At 45.6% G+C, this 17,812-nt stretch overlaps 1 protein-coding gene across 3 annotated transcripts in view; it reads left to right on the top strand.

Moving 5' to 3' along the window:
• LOC144165785 (epoxide hydrolase 3-like) overlaps window positions 1-17,592 on the top strand; it is a 48,805-nt gene extending 31,213 nt beyond the window's left edge. For all 3 annotated transcript variants that reach the window (XM_077695556.1, XM_077695555.1, XM_077695558.1), the window contains 3 exons: window positions 8,987-9,155; window positions 11,097-11,233; window positions 17,294-17,592. In XM_077695556.1, coding sequence (XP_077551682.1) covers window positions 8,987-9,155; window positions 11,097-11,233; window positions 17,294-17,568 — 581 coding nt within the window. In that variant the 3' untranslated portion in view covers window positions 17,569-17,592. The remainder of the gene's footprint in view (window positions 1-8,986; window positions 9,156-11,096; window positions 11,234-17,293) is intronic.
• The last annotated feature ends 220 nt before the right edge of the window (window positions 17,593-17,812 follow it).

The following is a 17,812-nucleotide window of genomic DNA, read 5'->3' as shown; positions in this document are numbered from 1 at the left end:
TCTTAGCGTGCCCCGACCGCATTGCGGGAAAGCCCACTTCTCGCCCTGCGCCCCGTTGTGTATTTTGCGTGTACGACAACTGAGCGGTTCCTCTTTTCAGGTCCGCTGTTCCAGTTTAATGCATGTATTGTTGCAAACATTTCGGAACTGGCTTGGTTTCGTTAAGAATGGATGCTGTAGAGGAGGGCTACGTACAATTTCGGCCACCAGGATTTTTTTTAAATGCACTGGTATTACACGGCACATGGATGTCTGGGCATTTTGCCTACGAGGAAGTTTGTTCACGGCATCCGGGTTTCGATCTCGCTACTTTGGTAACGATGTCTGTCGGCTTTTTTTTCATATATATGAATATCGCGCATCGTCGATATGGTTCATGCAGTCGCCCAGCCAGTGGGTCGTGCACCCAGAACAATCTTCCTACTCTCCGGCCGAGTCCTGGACTGGTCCCACTCTAGTCTGCTTCATTATCATGCATATGTCATTGATTTCGTTGTCTACCTGGCTAGTTATTAAGAGACAGCGGCCCTTCGCTTTGCTGGGACCTGCTAAGGAACCCCCTTTCTGGTACGACGCCCACTTCCTGGCAATGGAACTACATGAGTAATGAAGCTGTGGTCACCAGTTTCATGCTACACAATTGTGGAACAGCTTCTCCGTTCTTCAGTACCGCAACTTCTGCATGCTTTTCTTTACCATCACACAAACACTGCGTAGCGAAACGCCATTAACTGAAAAATAACTTAAATGTTCAATACGTTTGCAATGTGCTTAATAATGCCAGCAATGCCTTACATTTAAACAAGCACCTGTATTGTGGGTGAACAAATTCTCATTTCTTTTCATATTTACGATATTTGTTGTCGATTTCCATGAGTTGGTTGATCACATTCGAAGTCGCATCGAGCAATCCGCGATCATCTTCGAGCTAGACTTAGCATTTCACACTCCCATAAAAAAAATTACGGGCTTTTGCACTCACGCAAAAGACTTGAATAGCGAAGCTGTTGTTGGTGAGCATTGCCGGACACAGTTAATTTGAATATCTTTGCTGCGTTGCATAGTTGCGATGCCAGTAATCGTCGTCATAGGCACCAAAGAGGTCGTCGTCTTCTTCGCGGTGAGTGGTGGATGAAATTTCGCCACCAGCATTGTGTCCTTCCACCACCTCTTTGTCATCGGCTCGAGGCAGCGGTGGCGGGATCTGCAGGTCGCATCGGGAAGGATTGACACACTCGTAGGCATGTCTCCAATTACCCATAAAGGCTTCCGGAGGATGTGGCCGCCGCGGTGATATGTCCCAGGCAGGGTGTCTTGTCAACTATCGCATTAGATCTTCAGCATTACCGCTGGAGTTTTCACACGCGTGGTATGGTTTGACGAGGTTCTTTTTCTTTTTGTTTTGCTAAATCCACTGCGCGAGCCCGGGGGGGGGGGGAGGGGGGGTTGTGGTAGGCGACGGTAAAAGGAAAGGAAATTCACCGGGGATATTTTGAGCTCGGCAGGAGCTTACCTGCATATAACCCGGTGCATGGGAAGGGAAGTAGAGGAGGAGTGATATGATAAGGTAAAGAGAGACAGACAGAGAGAGAGAGAGAGAGAGAGAGAGAGAGAGAGAGAGAGAGAGAGAGAGAGAGAGAGAGAGAGAGAGAGAGAGAGAGAGGGGTATAAAGAGACCTTGTCAGGGCTCATCGGTCTCCGTGAGGTACGCGCTCAAGAGCGCTCGGCATTTTCTCGCTCCTTGCGGTTTTTGCCAGTTTTTTGTTTTCGCTAAATCCACTGCGCGTGCCGGGGACGCTCGGCGGTCACCACAAGGTGCGCGCCCACTGGCGCTCGAAGTTTTCATGTTGTTTTTTGCTGCAACGGTGATCTTACTGCCAGTAACAACAGCTCTGCGGTTAAAAAAGTGGGCCGGACGGTGTATCCGGTCACACGGCGTCCACCTTTAGAGAGCACACGCAGAAAATAAAGCTTTGTTCCTTGACCGTCTTTATATCTAGTGTGCGGTGAAGTCCTGAGAATCCCGCCAGGAATTGACCTGGGCACCACGGTGGCTCAGTGCTTAGGGTGCTCGGATATACTGAGCCGGGGGACCCTTGTTCGATCCCAGGAGCAGATGCTGCTTTTCAAAAGCACCGAAATAGAAAACTTGCGTTTGCTGCGCGGTATCAGTGCACGTTAAAAAACCTCAGGTGGGTATCCGGAGCCTTTCTCTACAGCGCCCTGGTAGCAAGAGTCGTTTTGCGACGTTATCCCTCTAACCCCAGCCAAACCAGTGGTGAAATGCCTTCAATATTACATGCATTAAACTGGGATCGTGAAACTGAGTAGACGAAGCGCTCAGTTGTCGTACACAGAAAATACACAACGCTGTGCAGGGTGAGATGTGCGCTTACCCGCAACTCGGCCGGGGCGTGCTAAGAGGCATGCTGAGAATTAGGCGTGCTTCACAGAAAAGCAAGCACGGCGCGCCACCACGCTAGTAGACAACACGAAGCCCCGCCTCCAAGCCCCTATGCTCCTGCTCCGCTTAGCTTCGATGCGCGGCCACTGCCTGTGCGCTGACACACCGCGGAGCCCGGCCACGCTGCGCCATGCTCGCACCTGAAGTGGACGGTCCTGTACATAATTATCAGCCGCTGCTATAACATCTGAACACTGTCAAACTTTAGAGCATATAATTTATTGAGGCCTCCGGAATCATCTCCAAAATAATTAATTTTACATTAGTACTCAGTACTGCTTTCGCTCCGGAATATCTCGCACAATAGAACCAAGAAAATGTGTGCACGATACCCCACTGGGTACGGACAATGACACACAGACATACCCAGAATTTCTAGACTAAAAGGGACGCTGAACGCAAAGAGCAAGTTGGTCGCAAACTAACGTCAAGTGCCCCGATGCCCTCACAACATTTATTCATCGGTGAAAGATGCTTTCATTGCCGAGAAAGTAGGGAGGGAAAACGGCGTTTGATTCCTCGCGCCATTTCATGACGTTGGAGTGACGTCCATGGTCGCCAGAAGCGGGTGAGACAGCAGTGGAGTCCAGCAGCAAAACTAAAACCTGCGGAGCGAACCATCGCGGCCGCGGGCACAAGTCGCGCACTCGGCGCGTACGACCAAACAACTTGCCCGCTCCACACTTCCGTACATTTTAATCTCTGTGCGTAAATCTTGGTGCAGCAAGGGACGTAAGATGTTGGTTAAACAGTCTAAATGTCCGCATGGCCTTTTTCTTTACCTACGACGACAGGGCGCTTTTTTAAGTGAAGAGCACATTATGGGCTCGCCTTGTCGTCGTAGCTCGATGTTAAGCGACTGCCGGAATCAAGCTGCGCAGCGAGATAACGGACCCAAGTATAGCCTGGTTTACCTTCGTCAGGGAGTCGCGCGGAGGCTTCGAAACCCACGCGATTTATATATTCTTAACCGTTGGAACCTCGTGAACCGCTGACGCTTGTCATACATCTCCTTGTTGTTAAGCGCAAAGAAATCTGCAGGTACATTTCAGGCAAAATATACGTAATTACCAGCGAAAGCCCGCGTTCATTTAGTTACGAGCGCTCGCTGGGTTGGTTTTTGCGATAGTAGGCGAAAAAACCGACTGCGTAAGAAAAAGAAATGTCGGGTTCGAAATGACGCAGAAAGGCTCCGTCCACGCAAGAAAAAAATGGCGCGTTTGAAATGCCGCAAAAAGGTTCCAGCCACGCAAGAAATAAATGACGCATTCGAAATGACGCAGAAAGGCCAAGAAAAAGACAATTTACGTGTTTTAAAGGACGCAAAACAGCTTTAGCATACGAAATTAAAGCAAGCACAAAAAGAAAAAAACTCCCGATGGCGCAGTTTCGGGCAGGGGGCGCGCGTGCACTGCGACGGCGGGAAATTTGAATCTCATATTCATCAGGAGAGGAGTGAGACAGTGCGGCGAAGAGCTGGATGGGTAGTAGCAGGGAGAGCATGACGACGACACCCCCATTATGGCCAATCATTGCTCTGAACTTCCGACAGCTTTTACATAGAGTGGCGGCTGTAATTTTTTGATTCGCATTCATTTTACGGGTAGTCGTGGTTTAGTGGCTTCGATGAACTCGGCGTAACAGTGTGGCGTCATCTATTAGTTTGACTTGGAACAGCGCCCAACGCTAAATTTGTGCAGCCCGCTACGTCGGCACCACGGCGTGAGTTTTGTTGTAACTTTTTGTCAGTTTTCCAAGGCGATATGGTAACGCTTAACGCGCCATCTGCTGGATGTTTTGAGAAGTGAATTGCCTATTAGCTTATCTGCCCGAGTGTGCCTAAATTTTTTTACGGTTGCCCAAACCGCTACTAACAAAAGCCTTTACGCCAGTATGGAAAGAAAAACGAGCATAACATGATACAAATATCATTTTATTTAAAGGAGCCATGAAGACAAAATACAAGGTTGTTTTATTCAAAAAATTTGTGTATTATAGTGTCCATAGTGCTTGCGCGGCAGCAAATGATGCCGTATTCATTAAGAAATTACTCAGTTTAAGTTAAAATTTGGATTCCTCCGCGAATGATGTGGTTTGGTGACGTCTACAGTGAAATCATGACGGCGCGTATACAAAAGAACTTCCACTGCGCCATTCGGCTCAGCACTGTCAAAGCTCCGAGATGCCGCTGGAATACTCAGCACTCCGCTGTTCTTTGTTTTTGACTGCATTTACACCTAGCTTGTTTTCGTTACGGTAGGAAGTAATCGCTTCGTGAAACCTGCGGTATGCTGACAAACAGGGTCACGTAAGGCAACGTCGCTTATGCCAATCGGCCACCGTCGTATAAGACAATTCCAAGGCGTCGGACTGCTGAGCAGCTGAAACAGGCATAGTGCGCCCAGTACAAACACCAGGGCGCATAGGTACTTCTGTATTTTCGTAACTTTTGCTGCTTACTGCACTATTCTTACTGCTGTAAAATAAATATGCATTACATTTAGGCGCAAACAGCACGTTCGGCAAGCTTATAGGCTCTGCTTAATTTGTGTTTGCTCTCGCCGGCCTCCGCCTATCGCAGAGCAGTCTGGTATGACAACATAGGTTATGTGGCCGGAAATGAGCTTGTGAGTCGCATGGCCACTTCTTTTTTTCGTAATTATATAGCTTATTTGAGCAAAGTTTACGTTAAAAGTGATGTCAGTATGATTGTAAACAGGCAATCGTTTGAATGAACCAAACTTGTGTTTTGCCTTCAAGGCTCCTTTAAAGGGCCACGAAGAAAATTACAAGTTTGTTTTATTCAAAATATTTCGTGTTCATAGTGCCACCTGCGCTTGTCCCGATACAAACAATGATTTAATAACTCCCAAATTAATCAATTTAAGTTAAAAGTTTGATTTTACCTTTAAATCATGTGTTTTCGGGGTCTGCAATGACATCACAGGAACCGACGGCTATGTAGCCTGAGTGCCTTGATTCACGCGTCCGTCGCACAGGGTGGAGACACATATACTCTGGCGCGCCATTGTGGGTCACTCGCTCCGCGCCGAAGCAAGTCAAAACCGCGCTAAAATTATCGCCGCAACGTGGTTTACTGGCGAAGTTTGGATCACCTTATCTGTTTCGCGTCGCTGGGTCTCGTGGGAAACAAAAAGAACTACGCGTTGAGCACGTTCACCCAATTGTGGCGGCACGGGACCGCTAAAAGGGTGTCTGCACCCTGTATGGCGGCCGTGGTTCCGAGGTACCCCACGTCGGCGTTCGCGCGTTTGTTTACGTTAGTGAACCTAGAAGGCGCCACCATACCGTGGCAAGCTGTTTTCTGCCTTTGGTTTGCTGTTGACCGTATTTAAACCTGGCTTGTTTTTGTTCTGGGAGAAAATAATCGTTTCGTGAAACATAGTGCTCGCTCGACAACTATAGTCACGTAAGTCACCGTTGCTTGCGTCAATCGGCCAGTGTCATCTGAAACAACCCCAAATCCCCGCAGTGCTGCGCAGCTAAACCAAACACAGAGCGTGCAGTAGCAACAGCAGTACGCATCAGTACTTCTACGTTTACATGTGATTTCGTAACTTCTACTGTTTCTCCCACCATTATTATTGCTTCAAAAAGTATGTGCCCTAAATTTAAGCACAAATAGCTCGTTCTGCAAGCTTACAAGCTCAGCTTAATTGGCGTTCACTTTTTCCGGCCTCTGCCAGTCTCAGAGCAGGATGGTATGGCATCATAGGTTCTGTTGCGGAAAAGGAGCGAGTGGGTCGCATGGCCATTCCTTTTTTTCCAAATTATAAAACCTATCTGAGCGAAGTTTACGTTAAAAGTGGTGTCACTATGATTCTAACAAGGCCGTCTTTTGAATGAATCAAACTTGTGTTTTGTGTTCATGGCTCATTTAATTACGCACCGTATTTTAAACATAGCAGCCCCTATTGCCCAGAATCTAAATACCCGGTTTGACGCCCACAATTTATTCAACTTCAAGACAATCAAGAAATGGTTTCGAACGAACACATTGTCACGGCATGCGCTATGAAGCTGAAGAGCAAAATCAAGCGGCCATCAATTATTTGTTGCTCGTCGTAAGGGTAGCAATCGGTTATTGCATTTTACGGAGGCGAACAAATCACTTCACTCCGGCGCAAGCCGAGAAGGTTATATAAAAAAAGATCGCGCAAACTCTACACACCCGGTTCGGGTTAAATCGCCGCTAGTGATAATACCAACATAGCAAAAAGAACAACCGCGGGGGCTTGCTGACTTCTTTGATTGCGAAGCAAACGCGACCACAACACACGCACACAGCTTCGGTCGCCTGGACGGTGTGTAAAACATCGTTCGAGAAGGCAGTGCTACGTGAAGGAGCAAAACATTTGTTCTATAAGACGCGAATTCTTGTCTGTAGAAGAGTGGACCAGGGGAAGGCCGACGCGCTACTTGCCGTCATGATGTAAACAAGGAGATAACAGGCATGTGACTATGCCGAACCTCAAATAACCATCGCAACCGCCACTGGAGCCGCGGCTTGGTAGCTTCCGAATTTCGGCACGGCTTGAAGTATACGTATACATTTATAATTCTTTATGACATTAAGGTTAACGTGCAAAGCAACATTATAGGTGTTTATTTCCCTGCTTGTCTGCGCGGTTCTCGCTATGTTGTTTGTCACGTGACTCTTCGCACATCCGCGCAGTCGCCGTTTACGTTATCTCTTCTTATCGACTTATAGCTTCGTTTTGTGATTATAAACGCGTATATTTTCACGGTACTGCTCAAGAGAGTGGTATATTGGTTTTCCGGGGATGCCAATCTATCCATCTAGACAAACTTTGGTTTTGACTTTAGTGTCCCTTCAAAAAAAGCAATCGACATTGTGCTATACAGATTACTTCTAATAAAGGCATCTCAATTAGGAATTTCAGGGAGCTGACTAGGCTGTGTCAAAAAACAAATGCGTGAACATTGCGTTATTGTCAGTGGTGTGTCGTCTTTCCGCGTTTCAGTGTTATTAGGTGCACCCCAAGGGTCAGTATTTGGACCATCGTTATTTCTTATCGACAGATATTAAGTGCACCGTTATGCCACACGCGGAAGCCTTGGGATATACTTCCGTTTGCAGTGTAAACGACGCGCTAATGTTGCATAGAGGCCTTCGCACTGTCGCTGTAGGGTGTGAAATGTGGGTGATGCCCTTGAAATCAAGGAAGTTCTTTCATGCACAGTTTACGAATAAGTAAATTGAGCTAGCGACTTTATACACCGTAAAAAAATTTTGTTTACAATACTGCGATGAGGATAGATGCCTTGGTGTCATTTTTTCCTCGACTTTCCATTGGTATGTGCACGTAGACACAGTTGCGGCGAAACCAAAAGCGTCCTGCCAGTTGCATTATCTTAAAAAAACTTCAAACATGCCCCTATAAAGTTTAAGAATACTCTTTACATTATTAATACTGGTCCACTCCTTGAATTCAGTTTTTAAGCAAATGATACATTTATAAAACAAATGTGGACAACTGAGAGAGTGTACAGAAGCGTGCAGCCCGCTAGGTTACAGGAAATTAGGAGATCACGAACGATGTCGAAGTATTGCTGATAAACTTGCATAGAAGAATATTAGTACACAGAAAAGTATTAAGAATAAAATTTAAACATAGCGTTTTAAATGGTAAGACCAAAATCATAAAAAAATTTATTTCAACAAGCTTCATTACATCATTGCTGCAGGAAAATTACATTGTCTCATTGCAGGAGGGATGTCTATGTATATTCTTTCTTCCAAACCCAATTGATAACTAGAAGGCGGTCCAATGCTATGAGGGTACTGAAAATTACTTTCCGGCTGGCATTAAAGAGTTTATGTATCATAGAATAGTAGCCATTCATCCTCCAATGTGCCTTTTTGTAACATTGATTCACTGCGATGTCATTTTTTTGTGTTCGCATGGGACTGTTTCAGTTTCCAAACATCTTACACTAATGCTATGTTTGCGCTGTAGCCATTAATAATAAAATATAAAATAGTAGCTTAGAGAAAACAAAGGACAAACAACAAGACTAAGCGTCACAGTGGGCAAGCGACGCCATGTACAACAAAAGAAATAAATGAAGGGCGACGGCCGCCAAAAATGGCACCAATAACGGCGTACACCTTGGAAAAGGAGCACATCGAAGGCGATGCCCTTAAAATACTATACACAGTATCACAATTCGCTATGCGTAGGCTGGTGTCCACAGTGTTTTTTTAAGATGCCGTAGCACGTAATTCAAAGCTCTCTTTCTTAATTGCCCCTTTCATAAAATCTTTGCTCATGGCGTTTGCAATGCTGCGGGCTTAATTAAGTAGAGCAAATAAAACACGGCAATTTCTCTTGCGTCCTTTTTTGTGCAATTTCGTGTGAACTATGCTGCTCGCGAAGTCATTCGGGTGTTGCTTACATGTGAAAAAAAGAACCAGGTTTAATGAAAAACGTTTAAAACGGGTATCGTTAGTAACAGTGAATTACGTGGTTCTTTCAGGCAAGGATAAAGCAACGATTGTCGGGCACGACTGGGGTGCTTCTACTGCGTGGTCCTTCGCCACCAAGCATGAAGACATGGTAGAGAAGCTTGTTATTCTTAACGGGCCACACCCGCTAGCCATAAAGCACCAGTTGGAACACAGCCTTGAGCAGATCTTCATGTCCTGGTGAGTATGATCTATGGCTTCTGGCACAGGCTGGTGAAGTGCCCGTTATTTTCCCCCTGAGCTTGTACTCATTAAATAGCTTGTTTTTAAAAGCAGTAGGCTGTTCATGGAAGGAAATAAAATGTAGATATGTGGTTTTTGTTGGCTCAATTTGGGATTCTGAGATCGGTGTACTTCAACCCAAGGTCATAAAAGTTCACAAAACTGCGGGCTGAAGTTCGGAAAAACCTCAACATAACAGGAAGAGGAACTTCTACAATTTTATCAAGCATTACCCTAATGTGAAAGCAATTGGCAACCAATTTGAAATAATAGAATGTGCCCTGTTGAAGTAGATTTTTGGCAAACTGTTACTTGTGGTGCTTCGTGCGTGGAAGGGCGATTGTTATTCACAAACAGTCCGGCACTAATGTTGTCTCTTGTCAACAAACATTAGTGAGAAGTAGCTACATCGTTGATAACGTAATTGGCACGTAGGTGAACGGAACATCGACCGTGAGGCACAGGTTCTTGGATTTGTAAGAAAAGCCTGCGTAAAGACAGCTTACCTTTTGTGTGCAAGCGAGCTTGCAGAGCTCATTAGCTGGCGGTCCACCTCTTGTATTGTACGCTCACAGTTCTGTAAACGGTCTTTGCCTCTACATCGGCAGGATGCCATGATCTTGTAGGATTTCCACATAAGTAGACAGACATTCTCATTGCGGGGGGAGGGGGGGGGTATTGCGTCACGAAAATGCATCTTGTTGGAGAGAAATAAATTAATTAATTTTAAGTTGGGCTCTCACACGGCCCATAGGTTTACAACAGGAAGGCAGTGCAATATTAGGGGCCATTTCACAAAAAAACTTTACCTCGTTTCTCCGAACATTGTATGCGAAAAAAGCGCGACCGGTGAGGCCTAGAAAAAAAAAGAAAAAAAATATTGGGCAACAATATGCGAGCACCACGAAATCTGAGGTATTTAATTAGACCAAAAACACAAAGGGGAGCAAAAATTTGCTTTTTTTTGCATTTACTACACGTATAGACAAAAACGAGGATTTTTAAGCTGAAGAACCGCGGAGCCTTATCTTGGAAAAGTGAGGTATCAAGGAATATGCAAAGCCTTTGGGGGCGAAATGCCACGATCTTTTTATTTATCTTCTCCCGAACGTATTCCACTCCCGCTGTCGTATAGTTACAAGTTATTTATATTACTTCTCTGTTTACTTTAACAACGGCTCTCGTGTTCGAGGAGTATGAGAAAAGGATTCTCCACATGGTGAGCGGCTGTGAAATTTTCGTAGCTAGCGTGCTAGAGCGCAAAGTAAGGCAGTTCCACTGCCGGAACTCTTCGCAAATAAAACCATACAACGAAACGATAGTACGCTGCATTCTCTCTCCTTGTGTTTCATGCTAGCTGGAGTTTATTTCTTGTTAAAAAAAAAAAACAGGGCAGCCAGGAAAAGGGTGCTTCAAGGGGAACTCGTATCCCTCAAAAAAAGAAAGCACTCTTACCATTGAGGGGATTTGAGTTCACAAAGTGCGCCATTGCAAAATAAACATTACAAAGAGAAAGCTTACTGCCAGTTACATATAGCATTATGACTTCTGAAACTTCTTTTACACCTTCGCAAATTTTGGCAGCGACAACTGGTTACACATAAAACAGGGCCCTTCTTCGAGAAAATGCGTTCCCTGTTGTCACCGGCACTTTGATCGCAGATGTCATGGGTACGCCGATGAAGTGAAGAAGAAAGCGCGGTTGAATGGCCTTCAGGGAATGTAGAAAGCAACAGGGTTATAAGTAACATAATATCCAACCTTTACTACACAGCCACAGATGAAAACGCCCCAGGCTGAATTTGTTGCGGGTGAAATGTCTAAAGCCACCTTGTGTTTACGATAGAGTCACGGTGTTCCCCAGTAATTTTTCCTTTGTTTTTTAATTGGACTGCGCAGGTATTTTGTGGCCTTTCAAGCGCCTTGGCTGCCTGAGGTCTTCCTTAGAGCTTCAGACCTGGAAGCCTTGGATAAGGTGCATGCACCATACGACCAAGAGGAGCGGGAGGCTTTTAAGTATGCTTTTTGCAAAGCAGGTAGGTAATTGCCTCCGTATTGTGGTTTGAATCGCCCACTTCAACTGTTGTGATTTCGCGAGACTTGCAGGAACCGCGCAATGTTGAAATGTGACGACTCTTTATTAACTATTCCTTTCTTTCCTCCTCCGTCTTTCTCTCCAGGACGTTCATAACCCCTTAACATAATAATGACATTTTCTCCATTTCCCTCTCGTCCGTTCATGTCAACTACTGTACACGTCGAGGTAATTTCTTTTGCTTGAGTAAGAACTGGCTTTGAGACGACGGCCTAATTTTACGTTTTACCATCAAGAAATTATAGGTTTTAACATCAAGCAACGGATAAATTCAAATTTGTATTATGATATGAAGGGTATATATAGGAGTATACTTAACCCCTATATATAGCCTTCATAGATTATGAGAAAGCATTTGACTCGGTCGAAACCCTAGCAGTCATTCAGGCATTACGGAACCCAGGGGGTAGATGAGCATTATGTAAGAATACTAGAGGATATCTATAATGGGTCTACAGCTACCATCATCATCCATAGGGAGAGCAGTAAAATACCTATAAGGAAGGGTGTCAGACAAGAAGACACAATCGCTCTAATGTTATTCACAGCATGCTTACAAGAAGTATTCAGAACGTTGGATTGGGAACAGGTGGGAGTAAGGGTTAATGGAGAATACCTCAGTAACCTCAGATTCGCTGATGACGTTGCCTTGCTAAGTAACTCGGGGGATGAATTGCAAAGCATGCTTTCCGCACTGGGCGAACAGAGTAGAACCGTGGGCCTGAAAATTAATATGCCGAAAACTAAAGTAATGATCAATAACCTCGGGACAGCACAGCAGTTTGAGATAGATGGCGAGGCAGTGGAAGTGGTAAGCGAATATATATACTTAGGCCAAGTTGTGACCCCAGATCCCAACCATGAGGCAGAAATAATTAGAAGGATCAGAATGGGGTGGGGTGCATATGGCATACATTCTCAGATAATGAATAGCAGCCTACCATTGTCGTTGAAGAAGAAAGTGTATGACAGCTGCATCTTACCGGTACTCACCTACGGGGCAGAAACTTGGAGGATCACTAAGAGGGTTCAACTTAAATTGAGAACGACTCAGCGGGCAATGGAGCGGAAAATGATAGGTGTAACATTAAGGGACAAGAAGAGAGCGGAGTGGGTCAGGGAGCAAAGTGGTGTTAAAGACATATCTGTAGAAATTAAGAAGAAGAAATGGACGTGGGCAGGGCATGTAATGCGAAGGCAAGATAACCGCTGGTCATTAAGGGTAACAGAGTGGATCCCTAGAGAAGGCAAGCGCTGTAGGGGGCGGCAGAAAGTTAGATGGGCAGATGAGATCAAGAAGTTTGCGGGGATAAATTGGTCACAGTTGGCACAGGACCGAGGTAATTGGAGAATAATGGGAGAGGCCTTTGCCCTGCAGTGGGCGTAGATTGGCTGGTGATGATGATGATTATGATATAATATCCAAAAGGCAAGAAAAATTTAATAGTATTTGCTAGCCACTTAACACTTTACGATTTTACTAAGGTATTCACATACCATTAAAACAGTTCCACTCTTGCGGTAGACATATCAGCAATTACATGGAATGAAAGTACGGCTGTGCGTACGATATCAAGAAGTGGCAGTTGTACTCGGGTGATGAATTCAGCATCAATATTTTCTCAACTGACGGATTGAGCGCAGTTTAAAGGAAATCATGGTGCCTTAGCAATTGCATCGAAAGCAGCGCTGAAATATCGTAGCATCCCTGAAAAGAAGTTCGTACTACGATAATTTTCGCGTTATTTCAGTCAAAGTCGAGGGTCTTCATAAAGCGTGTGACAAAGCGGTTTTGTAGCACGGACACGCAGAAGTTTGAGTACCATCGATTAAAAACAGCGTATATTTCTATTTCAAGTTTGAGTGCATGGACGTATGGCAACCGGGAATCCTGTTTTTAACCGGGGTGTATGCCGATAGCGAGATCGCAAATCTCAATCTCTCAGCAGAAAGAGTACTTATGATAACCCCGGTTACGAGCTCTAAACTTTTGCCCCACTCTCTAAGCAACTAAAGAGAAATCAACGTCACTAACACTCGCAATTTGCTGTTAGGGGCGTTAAATTAAAATTGCGTTATCTCACCTTGCTTGAGATATGTCTTGTAATACAGACCGTGTGACCGTTAAATAAAGTGCCTGAGCTTTTTCATAGTTGGGATTTGCGTAATAGCCTCTAGCAGTACTGCTCTCGAATAAATGCAGTTGTGTTACTTTATCAGTGGTCTTGTGTGTTGGTAACCACGTTCAAAGCGGTGTTTCTGGCCAGGGTGCACACGCCTATCATCTTCCCTCTTGGTAAGAGCCGTGTAGAGCCCATTTGCAGAATGTAAGGAAACGACCGCAGAACGCTTCATGTTGTGCACCTCGCACTCGTAAAAATTAGCCCATTGTTAATTGACAGACTTCTCGATACCCTTATTACGGGATGTTCATTATCTAGGATATTAGTTGATGTAACTACTTACTATAAATATATAAGAGGACCAAGGGTGATGCGACGGTGGTTGTATTTACAAGATGGCGTATGATGAAAGACGAAGCAGCTCGAGCGAGAGCTGCTTACGAGAGATTTCGGGCACCGATGATGATGTTCTCATCGGTGCCGCGGTGATGATAAGAAAGTTTCTACATCTTCCCCGGCCCCATTTTCCCCACCCACAAAGTTTGCGTGGTCAGTCCGCATCCAGTAGGTGCCTTTAGTTCGTTCGTTCTTTTCGATTTTCGATACTCTGAGGCAATCGGTAGGCAAAACTGCAGCTGGGAGCTGGGGTCTTTGGAGCACATGGCGGTAGAGTAGGTGCAGGCGACGCAGCCATGCGGAAATTCGAAGCAGATCTTCGACGACTCTGAACTCGGTTGTGTATTCAACCAATTTATATACATCTCGGCCTGAAAACACCTTCGTAGCTCCTTGATGCTTCTTTCTGGATCTTTAAACTTTCCTAGTTAAAGAATCATTGTGTGGTGCATTCTCTTTCTTAAAAGAGGGCTTGCCGCAAACTCTTTGGCTCTGTTGTAGGATGCGTACAACGACAGTCCTATTGAGATGTCCATCATGATGGTCAGTACCCCGCTCTTCAGCTTCGTAGGTCGACTGTCTTACGGTTGCCAAAACGTATCTTTCCTTCTGCACTTTGAGTTCTCCAGGGGGTAGGTCCATTATCTCACTTTGGAAGCACTCCTGATACATGGCTTGCAATGATGCCAAGGGAGTCGAGGAGATGCCTGACTTGCTCATGCTCATGTCGGTGGTCTCTTGGAAGGCACACAATATCAAGGCCTCTTCTGTTCGAAGATAACGCGCAGCCAACGAAGTTGTCGCATTGTCACGTTGTTCTTGCGGTAGGAACTGTGGCACATGCAACGTTTCTATCGCAGAGGTTTCTTGGAAGTTCTTCACATGAAGTGGGTCATATAATCCTTCTGTCAGTGTATAAAACTCAATGAAGTTTGTAGAGGAATTTATTATCACGTCGATCTGGCTCGGTTTTGCGGTGTCGTACCTTTTGTAATTCAAATCATAGTAGATACGGATCATGACGTGAGTTATTTCATCTTGATATTCTACATCGGTGGCATATTCCTCACCCAGGGAGTCGCTGTGAATAAGCGGTTCGATTTCTTCGTTCATCGTTCTCAACACAATTTCTGTTTTCCGTAGCTGTCGCATCAATTCCTTCAACCTATCGGCAACACCACTCGTCATTACAGTCAACCGTAATGCGGATTCTGCGTTTCTGCGTACTTCACGAGCGTATAGCCGCACCTTTTCTCTTTTCGTCTTCAGTTAGTTAAGGCGGATCGTATTGTCAAGACTACTCTGGTCACACATCAAAGTTACTGCCTGTTGCATTGCGCGATCAGCGGCGGCATTCCCCTCACCGTTCAAGGAATCACCGCCCATCGAGGGATTCGTCGGAGGTGAGGATCCGTCGTCGTCTACTCCGCCCATCGCCTCGGTCACTTTCGCGTACCACCACTGGTTCAGTCCATCACACCGGTCCGTCGTCGGTATCAAGGGGTACTCCTCCTCGAAAAGGCCGAAGTTAGGAAGACTCCGAATCGCAGGAGGGCCTTCTTCCCGGGTTTCGGCACCATATAAAAATATAAGAGGACCAAGGGCGGAGACGTCCCGGTGATGCGATGGTGGTTGTATTTACAAGATGGCGGATGATGAAAGACGCAGCAGCTGGAGCAAAAGCTGCTCACGAGAGATTTCGGGCGCCGATGATGATGTTCTCATCGATGCCGCGATGATGATAAGAAAGTTTCTACACTTACGTCATTCTCATTCGGGGGAATAGATGCAGCTTACAGAACATAGCGGCTGGTCATCTGGCCCGGAGTTTACCCATAAACGCCTAATTAAATGATTACATGCGGATTTCCCCGGAAAGCTTCGGTGGGCTATGAGGTAAGCCGTAGTGAATGGATGGAGATTCTTTTACCATTGAAGCCTTCTTAAAATTGCAGAGAAATCTTGCTAACTTTGACGGGATATTGACGTGCACTCCTGTTCAAGCATTTGCAGGGTAAATTGCAAACCTTCGTACTCTCTTAAGAGCCTTCATCTGTCAATAAAAAACCAACGAGCACCTACGGTTTGCATTAGTAGCGTAAGAGGTGGGGCCGACGTGAAGGCATGATCGTATAATCTTTTGAACCTTCGCCCTTGTCGGATTAGTAGCTCTGCTGCAATTAGCACCATGTGGCGCAGCCTACGTTGCTGTTAACAGGAAAAGAGTATTTCGTGCCCAGGTTTCTTTCGCACCTCCACTAAGCAGCGTTAGTATAAAAGCAAGAGTAAACAACTTAGGTATATTGGTCCTTTTTGGTAGGATAACACGTCACCACCCCGCTACAAGTGAAAAACAAAGAGCAATCTTCATCAATCGTCATCAAGCGCCCAAATGCGGTACACAAGTTTAGTCGACGACTGCTTTTCAGGTATCAATAAAAACGCCAAAAGCAGGTTATCCAACATGGAGAAAGCCGCAATTCCAAAAAATAGGGGATTTGCTAACCTGAATTCTACAGCGGGAAGCTTCCACATCAGCTTCGGTTTGCGCGATAGGAGGATGGGGCCACATCTGTTCGCCTGCCATAAACACGTGTGCACTAAAAAGCAGCGGGATTGATGTCTGGTAGAAAGGTCTGGAGAAGCCTCGCCCTCGAAAGGGTAATAACCGTTCTCATTACCTATTGACAGAAAAGTTGACGATAGAGATTCTAGCGGGAATTTCAAGCTGGTCTTTAGAAGAGTGCTATTATGCACGACAAATTTTTGAACGGAATCATGCACACAGTATGCTCGATGGTAAACGTTTTTAGAATGTCCGATTCCGCGATAATTTTTCATCCTTCATTTTTAACGTCTTCAGTTTTCATGGGACACGGCGTCATCCCCGCGAGAATGGCGGCGAAGGAAACACACCAAGAAGTTGGGTTTTCGCATTCCGATGTTACGTGAAATAAGCAAGAGCTATGCGTTAGGTATTCTGCATATGGGTACCTTGAACTCATATAACCGGTTGACTGTTATGCTAAATTTTACCAAAGCGATCATTTTGTTCTTTCGCTCAATAAAAAACACGGCTTATATAAAATGTGGCACCGCTCTTCATGCGTTTCCACACGAGTTCTTTGTTGCTAGCATACGTCGTCTAAAATAAGGCAAGTTGCTTTGGCTTTTCTGAGGTGAATTTGTACAGGAGGAGCTAAAAACATAGACTGATGAAACTACTTTCTGGACTACACTCTACGGTCACATGCAAGACGGGCGTGAGCGTACCTTGCACGCACAAAGTGATGTTTATTCACGGATGCTCGCACACATGAAATTTGTTTCAATCAAATTTACTTAGACACAACTGTCAAGAGGTGCGACGAAAAATGGATAGTCGCGGCCCAGGTCGCAGTCGCGGGTCCCAGGGGTGTAGAAATGCAATTCTGCCGACCTGAAAGTTAACCGCATCTTCGTTTCCCTTACGTCTCTGGCAGGTGCTTTCACTGGTCCCATCAACTACTACAGAGCGGCATTCCGGAAGGTACCTGGTGCTCGAGGCCTGAAGTTCCGCAAACTGGCTATCCCAGCCCTAATCTTGTGGGGTCGTCGAGACTTTGCCCTGAGCAGCGATCTCGCCCCACTGAGCCTCGACTTTGCCGGAAGCGGAAGGGTCGAGTACGCAGCTACCGCGGGACACTGGGTTCACCGCGAGAATCCCGACTTTGTCAACCAACACATCCGCCAGTTCGTCCTTAGCCGTGAAAAGTAAAATAAAATTTCCGCTTACAGTGTTCATCGACCAGATTTAGGGGAAAGCCCCAAGGTGGAGTAAGTTTCTGCGTAGGAAAGTTTGACTTCCACCTGAATGCAGCCATGCGGCTACAAAGGAAAGCTATACAGCTTCCTCAGAAACTTAGCAGTTGAAGAAAAATTTGTCCTGGTCCAGGTTCAACTGCTCCGGTTAAGCAGTGATCCCGGGTTCGAATCCTGGACCAGGACGAATTTTTCTTCAA

Source organism: Haemaphysalis longicornis, unplaced genomic scaffold, assembly GCF_048455015.1.
Source record: "Haemaphysalis longicornis isolate Haplotype H1 unplaced genomic scaffold, Haemaphysalis longicornis Haplotype H1 scaffold_15, whole genome shotgun sequence".
Taxonomy (NCBI): Eukaryota; Metazoa; Arthropoda; class Arachnida; order Ixodida; family Ixodidae; genus Haemaphysalis; species Haemaphysalis longicornis.
The sequence above is the reverse complement of the archived record's forward strand: the minus strand, read 5'-3'. Positions and strand labels throughout refer to the sequence as shown.